The sequence below is a fragment of the Diplotaxodon limnothrissa genome, linkage group LG6 (genome assembly GCF_057381915.1).
Source record: "Diplotaxodon limnothrissa isolate DT_005_m linkage group LG6, D_limnothrissa_male_GT1.1, whole genome shotgun sequence".
NCBI lineage: Eukaryota > Metazoa > Chordata > Actinopteri > Cichliformes > Cichlidae > Diplotaxodon > Diplotaxodon limnothrissa.
This window is the reverse complement of record NC_140601.1, coordinates 33,052,418-33,070,498: the sequence shown is the minus strand read 5'-3', so window position 1 is coordinate 33,070,498 and position 18,081 is coordinate 33,052,418. Positions and strand designations below refer to the sequence as shown.

General features: G+C 39.8%; 1 protein-coding gene across 4 annotated transcripts; it reads left to right on the top strand.

The window, feature by feature from the left end:
- The first annotated feature begins 1,054 nt into the window (after nt 1-1,054).
- Nucleotides 1,055-18,081, top strand: dnm2b (dynamin 2b). Of its 4 annotated transcripts, none has more exons than XM_085355061.1 (20): nt 1,055-1,480; nt 4,004-4,077; nt 4,343-4,492; nt 4,585-4,788; nt 5,007-5,105; nt 6,935-7,095; nt 7,203-7,345; nt 7,436-7,571; nt 7,768-7,835; nt 9,161-9,299; nt 10,108-10,194; nt 10,284-10,354; nt 12,822-12,876; nt 14,627-14,737; nt 14,952-15,061; nt 15,161-15,272; nt 16,072-16,239; nt 16,559-16,785; nt 17,451-17,666; nt 17,898-18,081. In XM_085355061.1, exons 1-20 carry the CDS (start codon nt 1,320-1,322, stop codon nt 17,962-17,964), a joined length of 2,559 nt encoding a protein of 852 aa, XP_085211187.1. In that variant the 5' UTR covers nt 1,055-1,319; the 3' UTR covers nt 17,965-18,081. The 4 variants fall into 4 exon arrangements, with proteins under 4 accessions (XP_085211187.1, XP_085211186.1, XP_085211185.1 ...); XM_085355060.1 differs by having other exon boundaries at nt 17,895-18,081; XM_085355059.1 differs by lacking the exon at nt 9,161-9,299 and adding an exon at nt 8,146-8,284.

The following is an 18,081-nucleotide window of genomic DNA, read 5'->3' as shown; positions in this document are numbered from 1 at the left end:
CTGATCACTGATTAAGAAAATGAATATTCCTAAGAAATAGTTCCCGGTTTGTTTCTTTTTCAGTCGTAGTTAATGAAACAGTTTAATACAGTTCAGAGGTTGGCAGTACCTGAAGGTGCAGCTGATGAATAAACCACACACAATTTGACATGGAGTAAAACATGTTTAGTTTCCATTTCTTTAAGATAAATTAATATTTAAACTACTATGAGCTTTTCCTTGTGTCTTGTTATGATTTTTATCCTATTTGTTTTTATAATTCAAGCATGCAGTTATGATTTCCTGTTTTACGTTTGACCACCGAGCATTTCAGTGTTTGTATCTTATTTTGCTCTGCAACTCCCTCTTGTGGACTCTTTGGTGATCAGCTGCTTATAAGTAGATAACTGTATTTGTTATCGTGTGCTTCATTGTATGAACCATATCATAATTCACTATCACATTGCCTGTAAATACCTCTCTGTAACAGTCTGTCATAGTAAGTAAGTGTTTTGTTTTATTCTTTTGTATTCGCTGAAAAGTAAAGACAAAGGAAATTAATGTGGTAATACAGTAGAGAAAGTGCTTCATAAAACAAAGCAGTTTGTGTAAGATTCTTTGAAATAACGAAATATAAAGAAAAGGGTTGTTGTTAATAAAATGTTTATTCCTTCTGGGGATGTAAGTAAATTTATTGTTTACATAAGAAAGTTATGAGCCTCACTGCAGATGCTCCTAAAATAATTTCATTAAAGAGACAAAAAGTACAGTCAACCTTGTAAAAAAAATTAAATAAAGCAAAAACATTACAGACAAAACAAAGAAAAATACTGTTTAGGAATTAAACTTGAAATTCAAAATCGTTGTTTCTTAGTACCAGTGGTGAAACGAGTGTTTTTATGAATAAGATAAGTCTCTTTTCTAATTTGTCAAAGTTCAAAAACTACTGTGCTCTGTCATAAAAATGATGACATATGTATGTGTACACTGACAGACATCCCAAACGACCAATAACTGACCAAAATGACGCTCCAGGCGGAGCTACAATCTCCGGCGGAGGCTGGGTGTCGCCTGACCGGATGATGACAGAAGTTTTCAGTCTAATGTGGCGACTTTTATCATGCGATCACACATTTAAGACTCTTGCGAGTTTACTAAAGGCTGGTGGGACTTCTGACTCTTAGCTCTCTCGTGTCGTACTGAAATAAACTCCCCGAGCCTGTGACAGACTGCACTGCCATTCGGGAACTTTTGGTTTGCTGGACAAGAGACCCCCTTGGCTCCTGTTTGACCGTGGAGGAGAGCAGAATAAAGCCCACTGAGCTGACCGAGCTGCAGCTATGGGAAACCGGGGAATGGAAGACTTGATTCCCCTCATCAACAAGCTCCAAGACGCCTTCAGCTCTATCGGCCAGACCTGCAACTTGGACCTGCCTCAGATAGCGGTCGTCGGCGGTCAGAGTGCAGGGAAGAGCTCCGTGTTGGAGAATTTCGTTGGGAGGTTGTACCATTAATATGTAGAATTGGCTAAAACTGACACTGTGAAGCTTAACTTTCTTTTTTGGCAGGAGTCTCTCGTTGTTCTTTTAATAAAAACAACACAGAGCTTTTGCGTAAAAGTCGCCAGCTAAACACTTGGTTACGCGTCTGTGTGTCGGAGCCTCCCAGTTTTCCAACAGATTATTTCCATTATGGAGCTGTGCTATTCACGATCGATAATTACGCATTTTACGCAAGAACACAGCTGTTTGTTTAGTGACTGGCAGAACTGGTACAAAACGAGTGTTAAAGTAAAGTGCAATAAAAAAAATAAAAGCTTTCGTCTTAGCGTCCATGTTCTTGAACTATACAGTCAAGAATGTGACTTTCTCATTAGATCTGTGTCCACTGTTCTTTCCAGTCATTGCTTCCTATTAGGCCCATTCTGTCAAACATTTACAAAGGCTGTTTTCCTTGAGACTGCTCATTCTGAAAAGAAAGATAGCTTCATAGTCCTCAAATTACACAGGTCAGGTAAATGTTTTACTTTCAAGGGTGAGGTATGTAAAGGTTGTTAGCAGTTATGATGAAGTCATCGTGGATTGATCATTTATTATGAGACAGTTACACCCATCGTATATATATGAAAATGCCTTGACTCTGCCCTCTCAGCATGCTAAGCACTGTTGAATTTCTTTGTGAGGCTGATGAATGAGCTAGAAGGAATTCCAGTAAGCAGTGTATGATTCTTCTTGATGATAAATAGCAGTAAAACAGCTGTTACATTATTGCCATATGTTTGAGGCACTCTGCTCACTTTATTACGTTGTGTAAAATAATCAGTATTTTACATTAAAAACACATTGACATAGCTTGAAACAAAATCCGGAAGGGGAATGTGACATGGCCGTAATGCAGTTATAGGGGCCTAATCCACAGTTTGAGTTTAGTAACAAAGTAACAGGACCACTTTAATCGACTACATGTCCAAATGATTTCATTTGTTGTTCAAGAGATCGGGAATGTGGATTAGGCTGCCATGTCTCCTTTTTCCCCGTTTCCTTTTGTCTCCAAGTCCCAAGCAGTGGCCGAGGGAGACAGTAGAGGCATTGATGTGTTTGTGCTGGGGTCATCAGTGATGTCACCAGCTGCACTGTCATGTGTATATGACACACTGGGTACCACCAGATACCCACAGAAGAGCACAGAGCTGTTTTCATGTTTGTTAGTTGCTCCACTGACATTCAGAGATGAAGCACTGCGTTTTGAGATTGGGGGGTTTACTTGTTTTACGAAGGTGGAAGTTAGTTTTTGTCAGACACATCCGGCTAACAGTTTCGATTATTGATGTAGGTTTTTTTTTTCTATTTTATTGTTTTATTTTATTGTTTATAAAATGTTGACAAGTTTCCCTTATTTTAGTTCTCCACTAAATGGGAAAAAAAGTTCCTTTTACATTTTGCTATAATGTAAAATTATCCCCCAAAATTAAATTTTTGTTTGTTTAAAAAAAAAGAAAGAAAAGATTATCATAATGCAAAATGTTCATGATTAATTTTGTGTTGGTGGACTAAATCATCAGTTGTTGTTTTTTTAAATTGTACTTGGTTTAGAGGACAAAAAACAGTTAGCAGTGTCCTTTGCAATTCCAGTTTAGATGACCCGCTGCTTCAACCGATTCATGTTGTGGTTTCATAAGTGACAGGAAGAGAGAGAAAAAAACAGGATGGGTCCACAGTTGTGCAATTTCCTCCCTGCGCTGTCAGCAATGACTACAAGCAGAGGCTGTATACATGTGTATAGCTTCAAATCATTATATGTTAGTGCGTGGGGCTTATTTACCTTACAATAAAACTTGGACCTTGCTGCTGGCTGGGCATGCAAACAGAAAAACAGATAAGGACATATTTTCATGGCCCAGAGAGATGTGTAGTCGGTGACCTGGAAATGATCACGATTCTATCGGACAGGAGTTTCCATTGTGATGAATGTGTATGTAATGAGAAGGGCAAACAGTGGGAGACATCTATTTGTCTTTGATCTATTTATATTGAACAGGGATGCAAGTCAATCTTGGGTTTGCATTAATAATGCAAAACCTCAGATGGAGGCCTGCATTTCCAGTTAATGGTATATGAAAGCTGTTTTACACCATGAACTCTTATTTTGGTAGGGGATGCTAAATATGTAGGATTTTGATATAGTTTAAAAATGAAATTGATGTTTTTTGTTGTTGTATTTACTTATAAGTCAAGCCCTTTTTGTAAAGCACCTTTTATTTGCCGGTTTTAAGATCACTTCACAGATGCCGTACAAGCTGATAATAAGACAGAAAAATGTTACAAAACAAATAAAAAAGTAGATTTAGTGCTATGTAAAATATATTACTAAACACAAGGAATTATAAAGTATAATAGAATAAGAAATGCAAAAAACATAAGTGCTGTAAATGCTGTATGAAACTAAAAAAGAAAAAAGAAAAAAGAAAAGCCTGTCCATTAAACATTACTTGTTGTGTTAAACTTTACCTGCTTCTCTCCTTCAGGGACTTTTTGCCCAGAGGATCTGGCATCGTCACCCGTCGCCCTCTCATCCTCCAGCTGGTTAACAGTAAAGCAGGCAAGTTGTTTCTCAGTTGTTAGGAAGTAGTTCTTGAAAATCTGGTCTTTCTTGAAGAAAGCTGGAGAAATGTACCACACAGGATTGTTTTGCGTTTACAATCCTGCACTCTAAATCCATATCAATACAGGTTTAATAATTGCATCATTTATGCCACTAATTGAGCTTCACTCACTACATCTTACAGCTGTGTTACTTTGTGCCGTTTCTTTCCAGTCCATTCGGTTTTCTCCTTGCCGTCTAAAACTTGTTTATCTCCATGTAGAGTATGCAGAGTTCTTGCACTGTAAAGGAAGGAAGTTTGTGGACTTTGATGAGGTCCGCCAGGAGATCGAAGCGGAAACAGACCGTCTCACTGGATCCAACAAAGGCATCTCCCCTATCCCCATCAACCTCCGTGTCTACTCCCCTAATGGTACCACACACACGTTTACAAACTCAGCCTTCTTAGTGCCAGTGCTCAACATCCGTCTGATCACTTTCACCGTTCCCTCTTTTCTCTGTCAGTGCTGAACCTGACCCTGATTGACCTACCGGGGATGACTAAAGTGCCTGTCGGTGACCAACCCCAGGACATTGAGCATCAGATCAGAGACATGTTGCTACAGTTCATCACTAAGGAGAGTTGTCTGATCCTGGCTGTTACCCCTGCAAACACAGACCTGGCCAACTCAGATGCCCTCAAGATAGCAAAGGAGGTGGACCCTCAGGGTAAGCCAATGTTCAGAATATGTGGACCTACACACATCTACATATTTCTTTTTGTAACTTTTTCGGTATAATTTTTGCAGCAACTTCAGGGATTGTACAGCAACTGCAAATTATTTGTTACTCAACAGTTATTAATGCTGATGACAATAAGTTTTTATTTGAAATCATTCTGAGATTATCTATCTGAATGCTAAAACATAATTATGACTTTTCTTCAGGGCTACGGACCATTGGTGTGATCACAAAGTTGGACTTGATGGACGAGGGGACAGATGCACGAGACATCCTGGAAAACAAACTTCTGCCGCTCCGCAGAGGTACGGACACAAAACCAAAGCATTAAAACTCCCACGCCATACCCACAGCAGTATCACCTGTTGTTTTGTGGACAACAGGTTTTGCTATATTGTTGTTTTCTTTAAACCTCGCATGACTATATTGGGACAACAGCCAGAGATATTTTAAGATAGAGGCATGTCTCTCAAATAATCCCAAATTAATTGATGAATTGAATGAGGCGGAAAAAGAACTACCAGGAGGGAAAGAATTAGGCAAAATTAGCAAACATGGAGCAAAAAATCTGTGATAAACTTGAACCTAGGTTGCTGCAGTGGCCTTTGGAATATGGATTAGCCTGTGCATAAGATGCACGGTAGCAGCATGCAAGTCAGCCACATGTTTAAGCTTTTTTAAAATTTTATTTTATCTTATTTTATTTGTCAGATTTGACTGATGATTCCATACACAGTTTTTATGCTGCATTAACCAATGAAATAGAAGTTAATATTAATAATGATACAAAATAATTGCCCGATTAAGTGTGCATTTAAAGATGGCTGATTACTTTCCTTTGTAAAAGGATGTTGTTTTACACAGTTTTGTGTTGCCAATTAACAGCCACAGTTAGCATCATTTTAGTTAGCATCCTATTTAATACTTACTTACTGGAATAACTGAACATCAGCTCTTTAGAGTGCATTCGGGTAAAATGCTAGACAACACGACACCTACCTATTACTCAGACAGCCACAAACATAATAAAGCATAATGTGGTTGCCATAAAAACAGGGGGATTAACTGTAAAGACCAAATCTATTTTGTTCCTGACTCCAACCTCCTGAGACCCAAGGACAAAAGAATCTTCCCACTGAACTTTTTTGTGATTTCCTGCCTCTTTGGAGCTAAAAGAGGCCACCCAAACACATGAGATATCAATGGAAAGTCCAGGATGTCCTCTATTTAGTACATCAGGACTTAGTAGGGTAGCTCAAATGAGTCAAAAAAGCAAATGTCCATTACAGAGGTCATAAATGAATAGCCTGGTTGTCAGGAGGATAAACAAGAAGTGGAACATTTTAATACAGGGGTAAAAAAAGCTACTGCATAGCCTCTAGTGGGGATTGGTGGAATTGCAGCTCATGTTTCAAAGAGGCTCTTTTGACTTAAGGTTTGCTTCAATTTTTACCTGTTATTTCAGATTCTGACACTTTATTGTCATTATCATTTCCACAGCAACAAAATGAAATGCATCCAGTAGAAGAATAGAGCAATAAAAAGAAAGCAAATTCATAATAACTAAGGAAAAACAACATAATAAAACACAGTCACGTGTTCTTGTTTTTTCACATATTACACATTGCCTTCCCACTGCTTTCGAAAACAGCAGTCAAAGGGCATTTATTCAGCATTAGGTGGAATAATTACTTTAGGAAAGAAACTGATCTTTAATCGGTTTGTCCTTGATTTAATAGCTCTGAATTTCCTCCCCAAGGGCAAGAGCTCAAACAGAGGTTTACTGGGTGTGTGTTGAGCCTTTGAGAGTATTTTTATGAGTTTTCTTTTTTAAATTGATGTAAAACAAACACTGTTTTAATCAGAGTTTAAGAAATTAACTTTGTAGGAACTGCATGTAGCTTTTTGTATAATATTTAGTTTTGTAATTTTTAACATATTTGGCCTAGCAACCAAAAGAACTTTTTAGTCACATGTGCTGTTGTTTTAGTAAAGTGTGGGGGGATGTTCCACTTTGTGAATTCTGTCTGGTCTTTAGTAAATCCATTAAATTTCTTGTGTGACTACAAATCAAAAAATGATGTGGTTCTGGTCTTCTAAACTCCCTGGGTGCCTTGTTTGTACTTTTCTTTAGGCTATATTGGTGTGGTGAACCGCAGTCAAAAGGACATTGATGGGAAGAAAGACATCCGTGCCGCTTTAGCCGCTGAAAGGAAGTTCTTCCTGTCTCATCCTGCATACAGGCACATTGCAGAACGCATGGGTACACCACACCTCCAGAAGTCCCTCAATCAAGTGAGACACACACCTGATTATACAAACACATATATCAGGCAACGACAGTCACTTATAGCACAGAAGTGTTCATAAAAACGTACAATTTTTTTGTAACTTCTTTACAGCAACTCACCAACCACATCCGCGACACGTTGCCAGGGTTACGCAGTAAACTCCAAAGCCAGCTGCTATCACTGGAGAAGGAGGTGGAGGAATACAAAAACTTCCGTCCTGACGACCCTGCACGCAAGACAAAGGCGTTACTTCAGTCAGTACCCACTTCCACAGACCCAGATCCACAGATGCATGAAAACTCTACAGGATATTACATTTAATATTCATTTTGTAAAACCTGCAGGATGGTGCAGCAGTTTGGTGTGGACTTTGAGAAGTGTATAGAAGGGTCTGGAGATCAAGTGGATACTTCCAACTTGTCTGGTGGAGCGAAGATTAACCGTATCTTTCATGAGCGGTTTCCCTTTGAACTAGTGAAGGTGACAAGTGTTATCATCCCTTTTCTCAAAAACAATTATTTTTCTTTGTTTTTTTGAGTTCTTTTAGGTCATATATTTTTTATTTGCCCCTGAATTACCCAAAGAACACAAGCGCCTCTTAGACTGTTGCTACTGTTAATTTGGCTGCAAGTATCACCGATGATACACATAATGAATCAAATCCACTGTGTCTTAGATGGAGTTTGATGAGAAGGAGCTGAGGAAAGAGATCAGCTATGCCATCAAGAACATCCATGGAGTCAGGCAAGTTGAGCCAGGCTGTGAAAAAACCCCACACATTTGTCTGCTCACCTGTCTTACCTCTTTTCTGTCCGCGCTTTATGTGTCCCTCTTTTGTGTCCTGGCTATAATGTGTTTTTTTTTCTGTAACCATTTTCTGTAATCTCTCGGCTGCTTGTCAGCCTTATGTATATTTTCTTTCCTCTGCTCTTCCTCGTTTGTTTTTCTCCACTCTCCGTTCATGCCTTCCCTGTGTGTATGTACCTGTTTCACACTGTTCCCATGTGTCTCCTACTCCATGTCTCCATGTTTGTCTTGTCTGTATGTCCTTCAGGACAGGCCTGTTCACCCCAGACTTGGCGTTTGAGGCCATAGTGAAAAAGCAGATCATTAAGCTGAAAGAGCCCTGTCTGAAATGCATCGACCTGGTCATCCAGGAGCTCATCAACACAGTCAGACAGTGCACCAATAAGGTATCACTGCATGGTCGCCTGCCCGACTGCTACTCATGCATAGCTTGTACTGCCAGATGTAATTTTTCACCCAACAGTAGCCATTTTTGTGTGCATCTGGACATTTTTTTCTTGGATTGCACAACTGAAACAGGAATTTAAAGAACTATTTTATAATCCTGCTTTGAGGTTTTCTGATATGAAGAAAACAATATAAAGCTACGTGTTCTGGCTGTACTGCAGTGCATTGGAGTGTGTAGTAAGAGATAGACGGGCTGTGACACATTCCTGTACAGGTTCTTTGCAAAAAACAAGCTGCAGGCCTGGTTTGAAGAAATAGCTCGAGACAGCGTCTACAGCCACAGCTGCTTCCTGAGATTATACTTAATCAAAGCCCTGCTTTGAACTAAATTTCAGCATGCTATTGTTTCTGTTCAATCGCGAAACTCCAACATATAGCTGACACTGGGGGGAACTCTTTTTGGGCAAGTTGAAATTGTGTTATGAAGGTGGGACTAACCAAAGTTGTTAGGCTTTATTGTGATTGCCTGTACACAGTTTGATGTCGTGTTTCTACAGCGACAAAGAAGATATAAGCCGACCAGCTAACTTGCACATGTACAGGAAGCTGAAACCTCCATCAACCTGCAGCTTGTTTCTGTTCTGAACATGAAGTAGAACTAACTAACCACCTGTTTTTCCCTTTTGTCATATTCCTCAACCTTCATCTTTACATCCCCTCTTTAAATGCTTTGTTTTCCCAAACTATTCCATCCAACATGGGCTTTTTGGTTTTTTTTATCACCATTCCCTTTTTTCTCCCACCATGGCACATACAACACTTCCTCCTCTTTCTCCTGATATTAAACCTCCAACTCCCACGATGCATCACTACAGGACAGGCCTGTTCACCCCAGACTTGGCGTTTGAAGCTATAGTGAAAAAGCAGATCATTAAGCTGAAAGATCCCTGTCTGAAATGTGTTGACCTGGTCGTCGTCGAGCTTGTCACCCTGATCAGGAAGTGCACTGAGAAGGTAAACATGAATAGCAGAGAGGCATGTTGAGGTTATGGAGAGAGAGCTAAAGGACAAAAGAGTGAAGGAGAAAAAACAGACAGGCTAAGACTAAATAGTGATAAAGAGCAGATAAATTCAATAAACTAACTCGTCCTGTCAGTGTCCCGCTGCTTGAAGGCTTTGCTGAACATCCATCCTGCTGCTCCCCTGGACCCCCAATGACAAATCCAAGAGCCCCTTCCCACTCTGATCCTGAAATCCACTCAGCCCATCATCACTGGGATTAGTGATTTAACACTACCTCACCAATATCAAATCCATTCCCCTCTCACAAGACATGTGGCTGCTTAAAATGGCACAGCTGTGGCTGGTGTTGTGTATATTTCAAGTGGTGTACCTTTTCTACACTATTCACATCCACAATGAGACACTCACAATGCTCTTCCAGACTGTTTTTTCCCTCTTTCCTATCTTTTAACCTCACTGATTTCCTGGTTTCTCTATGAGCTTGAGATTATAGTACAGTGGAAGGGGTTAATTAACCCGGTGCTGTTTTATAATATGGTTACATTTTCATAGATAAGAAAAAATCTCAAGCTGATAGAGGACTTGTTAACGCATGCCTCCTAAGGTGTTGTGTGTTAGTTGTCTGACCTCAAACATGTGTTCATGGTGTAACTTAACTGTCACTGGTTGAGTGTAGCTGCTGACAAGGAGACACAGATTGTTTTACAGTGTTGAGCCTGCATGCAGTAACAGTGTATCCGTGTGTAATCTGCATCAATCTGCAGCAGTGCATGTGTCTCTGTATGTGTGCTTTCTACAGCTGACCTCGTACCCCCGACTGAGAGAGGAGACCGAGCGGATTGTCACCACTTATATCAGAGAGAGAGACAGCAAAACCAAAGACCAGGTGCGTGCTAGAGATGGAGCTTGCCTGAACAATTATAAAGCTTGCCTTGTTTGTGTACACAACACGTCATGTTTTGCCCTCTTTGGCAGGTGCTGCTGTTGATTGACATTGAGCTGTCCTACATAAACACTAACCATGAGGACTTTATTGGATTTGCCAAGTAAGACCAACTTAAAATATAGATTATTCAGTTTAATTAGGATAAGTAAATGTGGGGGTTCATATTCACTTTTTAATTATATACATGATAGTAAAATCTTTCCATTTCCATGATAAATCGTAGTGACTAAAACATTATCTGCCTTTTTCCACCACTAGTTGCTGCCAGAAAACATCTAAGTCTTAAATCATTTAGCAAGCAAGTGGCTGTCATGTGACCTGCCTCCTGTGTGCTCCAAACACGAACCCATAACTGAAAACTCATCTGAAGCAGACTCATATGCCACATGTGAGAAAGGGCATCTGCGTAAACAGCTTTATTCTCTTTAAGATCAATTCAGTGTGTAGAGTTTATCAATCAAATCTTGAGCTTTATCGTGTGGAACTTTCAAACTGTTCTGTAGTATCAGGAAAAAGTAAGCCTAAATTTGAAATGATGCATACACAGGCTAAGATTCTTTCTCAACACAAAAAGCATTCACTTAAATTTATTGGGATTATTTTACCTTTACAGTTAAAATACAACCTAAGGGCGGCACCGATTACCTCACACCTGTCAGTGGAATTACCCTAGAGCAGTTTCTTGTAACTTGTCAGTTAACGTGTCAGAATTTGTAGAAGTGAGAATTTGCAGTTGTTTTTCTTTTTGTGCTGTTTTAGTGATAGATATTTCGTCACACTGTTGTAAACCACATGTTTAATCATCAATTTCAGTTCTAACAATGAACAAACATAATCATTAGCCATGACTGTAGGTGATTAGTCACTGGGCACTGTATTAGGTACACCTAGTACCTAGGGTGGAGCTCCTTTTGCCTTGGGAGCTCCACCTTATGCCTTTTTTCATAGCAGAGAATCAACAAAGCACTGGAAAATATATTTTTCAAAGATTTTGGTCCATATTGAAGTGATAGCACCACAGTTGGATTTGTCAGTTGCACGTCCATCTATTCACCACCTCCCCAAAGGTCCTCCACTGGATTCAGATATAGTAAATGTGGAGGCCTTTTAAGAACATTCAACTCATTTTCATTTTCAAGAAACCAGCTCGAGATAATCTGAGCTTTGTGACATGACACTCTATCCTGTTGAACAGCCAACAGAAAGCAGGTACATTGTAATCATAAAATCATAAAAAGGTACTCAGGGAGCCTCTGTATGCTCACTGTGTATGCTCACTTGGTATTAAGGGGCCTAAAGTGTGCCAAGAAAACCTGTCTCACACCATTACACCATCACCAGCCTAAATGTTTGACACATGGTAGGATGAATCCCTCCTTTTAAGTTGTTTATGCAAAATAAAAGGAGGGATTCATCCTACTCATCCTGGTCCAGTGAGAGTCCGATTTCCACTGCTGCATTTGCATCAGAAAGTTGTTTATGCAAAATTCTGATGCAAATGCAGCAGTGGAAATCGGACTCTCACTGGACCAGGCAACATTTCTCCAGTCTTTTACTGTCCTTTTGTGTAGCCTCAGTTTTCTGTTCTTCTGCCTGTTGTGTGCTCAGTGATGCTCTTCTTCATAGCTTGGTTGTGACGAGTGGTTATTTTTATCAGCTTTAAGCAGTCTGGCTATTCTACTCTGACCTCTGACATCTACAAGTCATTTTCTCACAGAGAACTGTCGGCAGCTGCATATTATCTTTTTTCAGGACCATCTGTTGTAAACCCTAGAGATGGTTGTGTAGATCAGCACTTTCTGAAACACTCAGACAAGCTCGCCTCACACCTGTAATAGTGCCACATTCAAAGCCACTTAAACCACCTTGTTCTCAATTTTGATGCTCAGTTTGAACTTTAGCAGGTCAGCTCGAACATGCCTAAATGCACTGACTGTCTGCAAAGTGACTGACTGATTAAATATTTGCATTAATGGGCAGTTGAACGGCTAATAAAGTGGGCATTTTGTGTAAATATATTTTAAATATATGAAATTCTACTAAACCCAAATGCATTTAAAGGCTACTCAACAGTTCATCCTGCTCTGCCTTAACCTCCTAGGACCTGGTGTCCACATATGTGGACATCACATTTTGGGTTATTTAGACCAAAATACTCAATTCTGCTCTACAAAGGCCTGATATCCACTTACGAGGACATTATACTGCTACTGTTCTATCCAAATTTTAAACTAATATCCTCATATGTGGCTCTTATTTTTCATAAAAACAAAAATAAGGTAAAAAAAAATCTGGTAATTCTTTGTTTTTACATTCATCTGGCCCCAATCAGCCCAAATATCAAAGAGAAATTAAAAATGCATGCCGTGGAAGAGTTCGGGTCTTAGGAGGTTAAAGATAAAAAAAATATATCAAAAGCAAACTGATCAAAAGGAAACTGATGTCTTAGATTCTTTTATGTTGCATGAAAGATTCCAAGAGTAGTGACAGTTATTGACTTTCTCCGTCATCTGTTCCCCGTTTGAAAACAGTTCTGTATCTGATGTTATGAAATCTGCCTCCTACAGCGCCCAGCAAAGGACTGCAGCTAATGCCACCAAGAAGCGAGCCATGCCCAATCAGGTGATCAAAGATACAGTCTACACCTCATCTAAAGTGCACATGCCTCTGTGATGTCATCATAGACCCTGCTTCCATCTGCTGTTATTCTGTTTTCATTTCTTGATGTTGTCTCAGCCTATCTCTCCTGCCATTACTACCTTGTTTCGTCACACGTTCATACTCTTGTCTGTGGCCCTCTAGTACTCTCCCTTAATTTCCCTTTCCTCTGCCTCTTCTTGTGGTTCTCCTTTAAATAGCCCAGGGAGAGATTCTTGTAAGTATGAAGCCCCCACGTCTCCATTTGTCACTTCCTTCTTCACTGCAGAGTGCATGGTCATTCGGACCATGCCGAGAAGCAAGATTTGTACTCCGTGATGAGAGGAATTGGGAAGTGAGAGTTACACTAACAAGGATGTGTTATGAGAACTGGAGTAGCTGTCATTAAAAAAAAGCAAACAAACAAAAAAACTTACAGCTTCCTTTTTTAAAATTCACTGTAATGTTCTGTATACACAAGGCAAGTTGATGTGTGGGAATTTGGGACAATTTTTATTAAACTTACGATAAGTTCACAGTCACATGTACTAAAAAAAAAATTCTGGAAAAACTTTGTTGTTTGGAGTAAATTGCAGCAAACCAGTAAAGACAACCCACTACCTAAAGAAAGTAGAAAAACTGTCTGTAAACTTGCAGTTTCAGCAGGATTTACCGGCGTTAGAAGCCCAACAGTGCATCATTTGTCAGGAGAAGCTGATTACTGATATGGTGCCAAATTAGCTAAAGAGGCGCTTGGAAATCAATCATGACATCTTAGAAATCTTAGAAAGATTGAAACCAGAAGAAAATGCCAACGGAGTGAGATTGTAGGTTTCCTGCTAGGTCCAGGGTCCACTAATGTGCCTCAAATGTACCTAAGCTCCCTCCGTGTGTGTCAGGCACAAAGAAATTGAAAACCACTGGCCAAATCATAAAGGATGCCCGTGTGGATGTGTTTTAACAGAATAGACTGATACAAACTGCTGCCATAGCATAAACAGCTGTGGCTTTGTTATTTTGTAGCTCACAGCTCAGATGCTCAGTTCTTTTGCTGTGTCAGTGACAAGAAATTTGTAGCTCCACTCCAGCACATTTGATTAATGAAATTTAGCCATCAGTAATCCCTTCCAAGCTGAACTACAGGCTCTTTTAAAAATCACATTTTAATTGCAGTATTAAGACTTTAAGTAATTAACAGTGACACATATCTGCAATTATGACTAATTATACTGGGAAATTCGTGCACTAGTGGTCTATAAAAGTTACATTTTGAACCAATTTGTCACAGCTATCCACTGTAACAAATTGTCTGCAAGGCTGACGCACCAACTGTGCAATCCATCTATGGTTACGCCAACCAGATTTCAAGTATTGCATACGTCTGCTCATTATCCCTGTGTGTTCATTTGTCTTCCTGTTCATCAGTCTGGCAGTAAAAAGGATGCAAAGAAGGTGACTTTCCATTTGAACCTATTATCACTTGTTTGTACTCTTTGTGGTGCATTTATTGATGCTGTACGGACTGATCTGATTGCTTAGTGATCTCCTTTTTTTTATTAAGAACATTGTTACACCAGCATGGCTGCTATGTTGCTGTTTTTAATGTTGCTGTGGCATTTTTTGGGGCATATATTCGGAGTATGTTTAGGTTTCATTTGTTTTTACCATTCTGGTCGCTTGCTGTTGATCACCTGTCTGTACAGCTTAATCAACTGTTGGACTTAACTGTGTACAGGTCATCCGCAGAGGTTGGCTCACCATCAACATCAGCATTATGAAAGGGGGATCCAAGGAATACTGGTTTGTCCTGACTGCCGAGTCTCTGTCCTGGTACAAAGACGAAGAGGTAAGGCTGCTTTCAAAGACAAAAGGTTAAGTAATAATTTACTGGAGTAAAGCGGAAGTTACAGCATACCAACAATGGCAATATCTTACGTGTGCGTTTAAAGAAATGTCTTAAAGTTATTCCGAGCAGTGAATGAGTTTGTTTTGAAATAACTTTATGCATTTCGGTCTGTCTACTTTTCAACTTGTCAATACATAACTGTTTCTTTTATCAGGAAAAGGAAAAGAAGTATATGCTGCCTCTTGACAACCTGAAGCTGAGAGATGTGGAAAAGGGCTTCATGTCCAGCAAGCACGTCTTTGCCATCTTCAATACTGAACAGAGGTGTGGATGCTTTAATCGACTATAATCATTACAGTGATGCTGGGATTGGTTTTTTTAGATATGATCTTTGGTCAAAGTTTGTGCATGTCTTTTTTACAGGAATGTGTACAAAGACCTGCGTCAGATTGAACTGGCATGTGACACTCAGGAGGATGTTGACAGCTGGAAGGCTTCCTTCCTGAGAGCTGGTGTTTACCCAGAAAAGGACCAGGTATTTCATTGTTACACTTACAATCTAGAAAACTGGGGAACCGTTTATTCTAGTGCTTTCAGAGGTGAGTATTACAAAGCATTATGTTCAGAGTACACTGAAGGAAACTGCAATAACAATCACAACAGTGCATTGCAAACTGTTGCATTGTCACAGGAACAACATGCAAATATCTTTATCTTTGACAAATTGCTGCTAATTCCATTTTACACAGCTTCAACTATAGAAGACAGATTTTAAAAATGGAATATTTGAGCAGCAAAATCAGTTTTGCTTTGATCTGCCCAAAAGTCATTTACATGTCTCCTTAATTGGACTATGGGGAAGTGTCAGACCTACATCTTTTAATCTTTTACGTATAAGTATAAAGTTTCACACCTTTAATGTGCAGCTGTCACATTAGAAGTGAAAAGCAGCAGCGTTAAAATTAATATAATGTTATAAATTCATGATAATTAACCACCATCTGCAAGGACTTCACTTATTCCTAGCACTATTGTGCCTTTTTCACCAAGTCTCATTTTATGTGAGCACACACAGAGGCTGAAGAAGAAACTCTCGATTCACAAAGGAATTGTATTATCGTTTATCTCTGACGGAGGTTTTATTCATATATTTATTTAAAGCTAGCTCACAAAAGAAAGCCTGGCTGTGTTGAAATACCTTTGCATCGTACCCTTCTGCTGGTACAGTCCAGAATTGGTGTTTCTAAATGTGTTAACTTTTTATCTAAAGACACCTGCTATTCATGGTCATTTTTGCTTCGTCTGTCTCTGTCCATCTGTCTGGTGTCCTGCAGACTGAGAATGAAGATGCGATTAATTCTAGCGACACCGTGTCCATGGACCCGCAGCTGGAGCGACAGGTGGAGACTATCCGCAACCTTGTGGACTCATACATCAGCATTGTCAACAAGTCCATCAGAGATCTCATGCCCAAGACCATCATGCATCTCATGATCAACAGCGTATGTCTACTGCTTTATTGCTGTGACTCAACATTAGTCGGAGACTTTACTCAAAGCAGGCAGGAAGCAGACAGCTGCTGAGTGTAGTGGTACAGATAAAAGAGTCATACATTTCCCCTCAGGAGTTGGCAAAGACTAAAACAGTGTTAAAAAGGGGGGCTGGGAATAATTATATAATAATTTAAACATTGCACTTTATCTAAAAAGCAACTTTATAGAGTCCTGCTCAAAATTATTTATAGCTTTTCAAATGTGGAATACCAAATCTTATTAGAATTCGTTTTCTAAACTGCTGCCCTTTTCCCACTCGCACTTCCAGGCCAAGGACTTCATCCACTCAGAGCTGCTTGCCTACCTGTACTCTGCAGGGGACCAGGGCAGCTTGATGGAGGAGTCAGCAGAGCAGGCTCAGAGGAGAGATGAGATGCTGAGGATGTACCACGCTCTGAAAGAAGCTCTGGTCATCATCGGAGACATCAGCACCACCACGATTTCTACTCCAGTCCCGCCACCCGTCGACGATACCTGGATTGCCAAAGAGCCAAGGTACAACATAATTTTGGACAAATTCACACAACACTTACATAAAATATTACATTAAAACTTAAATACAAGATAAAACAAAGCTGCTGAGACTATGGAAATAATAAAGGGAAGTAAAAAAACAATATTAATAATAATTAAAACCCTTTTCACACTTGTATTAACAATGAACTCATGTGATTTGGGAAGTACCCACAACATCTGTGTTTTGGGCAACACAAAGACAAGTTCACTCTAAATTTACTGACATCTGTGGTCACCAGGTAGAGACCCAGTGTTACTATTAATAGACATATAGTCACTGTTGATTTGTTTCAATGTTTCCAAACCACTGAATATCCCAAAGTAATGTTAGTTCTCTGCAAAACAGACAAACTAGGCTTGACTCATTTTATTACTCCAGATGTCCAGCAGAGGTCAGCTAAAGACTGTTTTTTCCACCAATGCAAAAGAGCATTTTCAGTTATACCAGCATCCAACTATGTTCATGTTTTTTGCAGTAATGAAACAGATTGAAGTATAAAAGTCACATAATATGAGTTCTGTCGGCTGGAACATCAAAAAAGACAGTATCGTTTACCCTATTTAAATATATGCTATGCTAAAATTAAATATATGACATTTGTTTTTGACATGATATTAAATATCTTTCCGTATCTTTCTTTCAGTCCTCCAGCATCCCGTCCTGGCACCGCATCAGGGGCCCCTCCCAGCCGACCCCCAGGGGTGAGGGGGGCCACTCCAGGTCCTCCATCTGCTGTCAACCCATCACCAGCATTTGGACCTCCCGTGCCTTCCCGGCCTCCAGGCGATCCCAACTCTGTTCCTCTAGTCCCATCAAGGCCGGCCCGTGTGCCTCCAGCGCTGCCACCGGGCGTTCCTAGGTAAAACTACACACACACACACATACAGACCTTGAAGCTTTTTTTGTGTGGCTTTGGTATTGGGGAAAGTTGCACTGAAACATTTGGTGAAGGGCTGCACTATGTGTTACTCAGGCTTTTGTTGGTGGTTTGGGAAAAACTGATGCATGACCTTCTGATAATATTTTTCCTTGCATGTTCCCTCCCCTTCCCTTCCCCCAATACCTCTTCTCCTCTCTTTTCCTGCAGCAGAAGACCACCGGCTGCTCCCAACCGACCTACTATCATACGTCCTTCAGAGCCCTCGCTTCTTGATTAGAAACCTTTTTTTTTATCTGGTCTTAAAGACTTTGTTTACACTTATATATTTCTTTTAAGCAGAAATAGTCACTAATTTTTTTCCTGTAACTTTAGACTACTGTTAAGTAGTAATCTG

Coding starts and splice junctions, on each gene's coding strand:
- dnm2b (XM_085355060.1), top strand. CDS start 1,320: ATGGGAAACCGGGGAATGGAAGACTTGATTCCCCTCATCAACAAGCTC. Junction 1,481..4,003: donor TTGGAGAATTTCGTTGGGAG/GTTGTACCATTA, acceptor TCTCTCCTTCAG/GGACTTTTTGCCCAGAGGAT. Junction 16,240..16,558: donor TGCATCTCATGATCAACAGC/GTATGTCTACTG, acceptor TCGCACTTCCAG/GCCAAGGACTTCATCCACTC.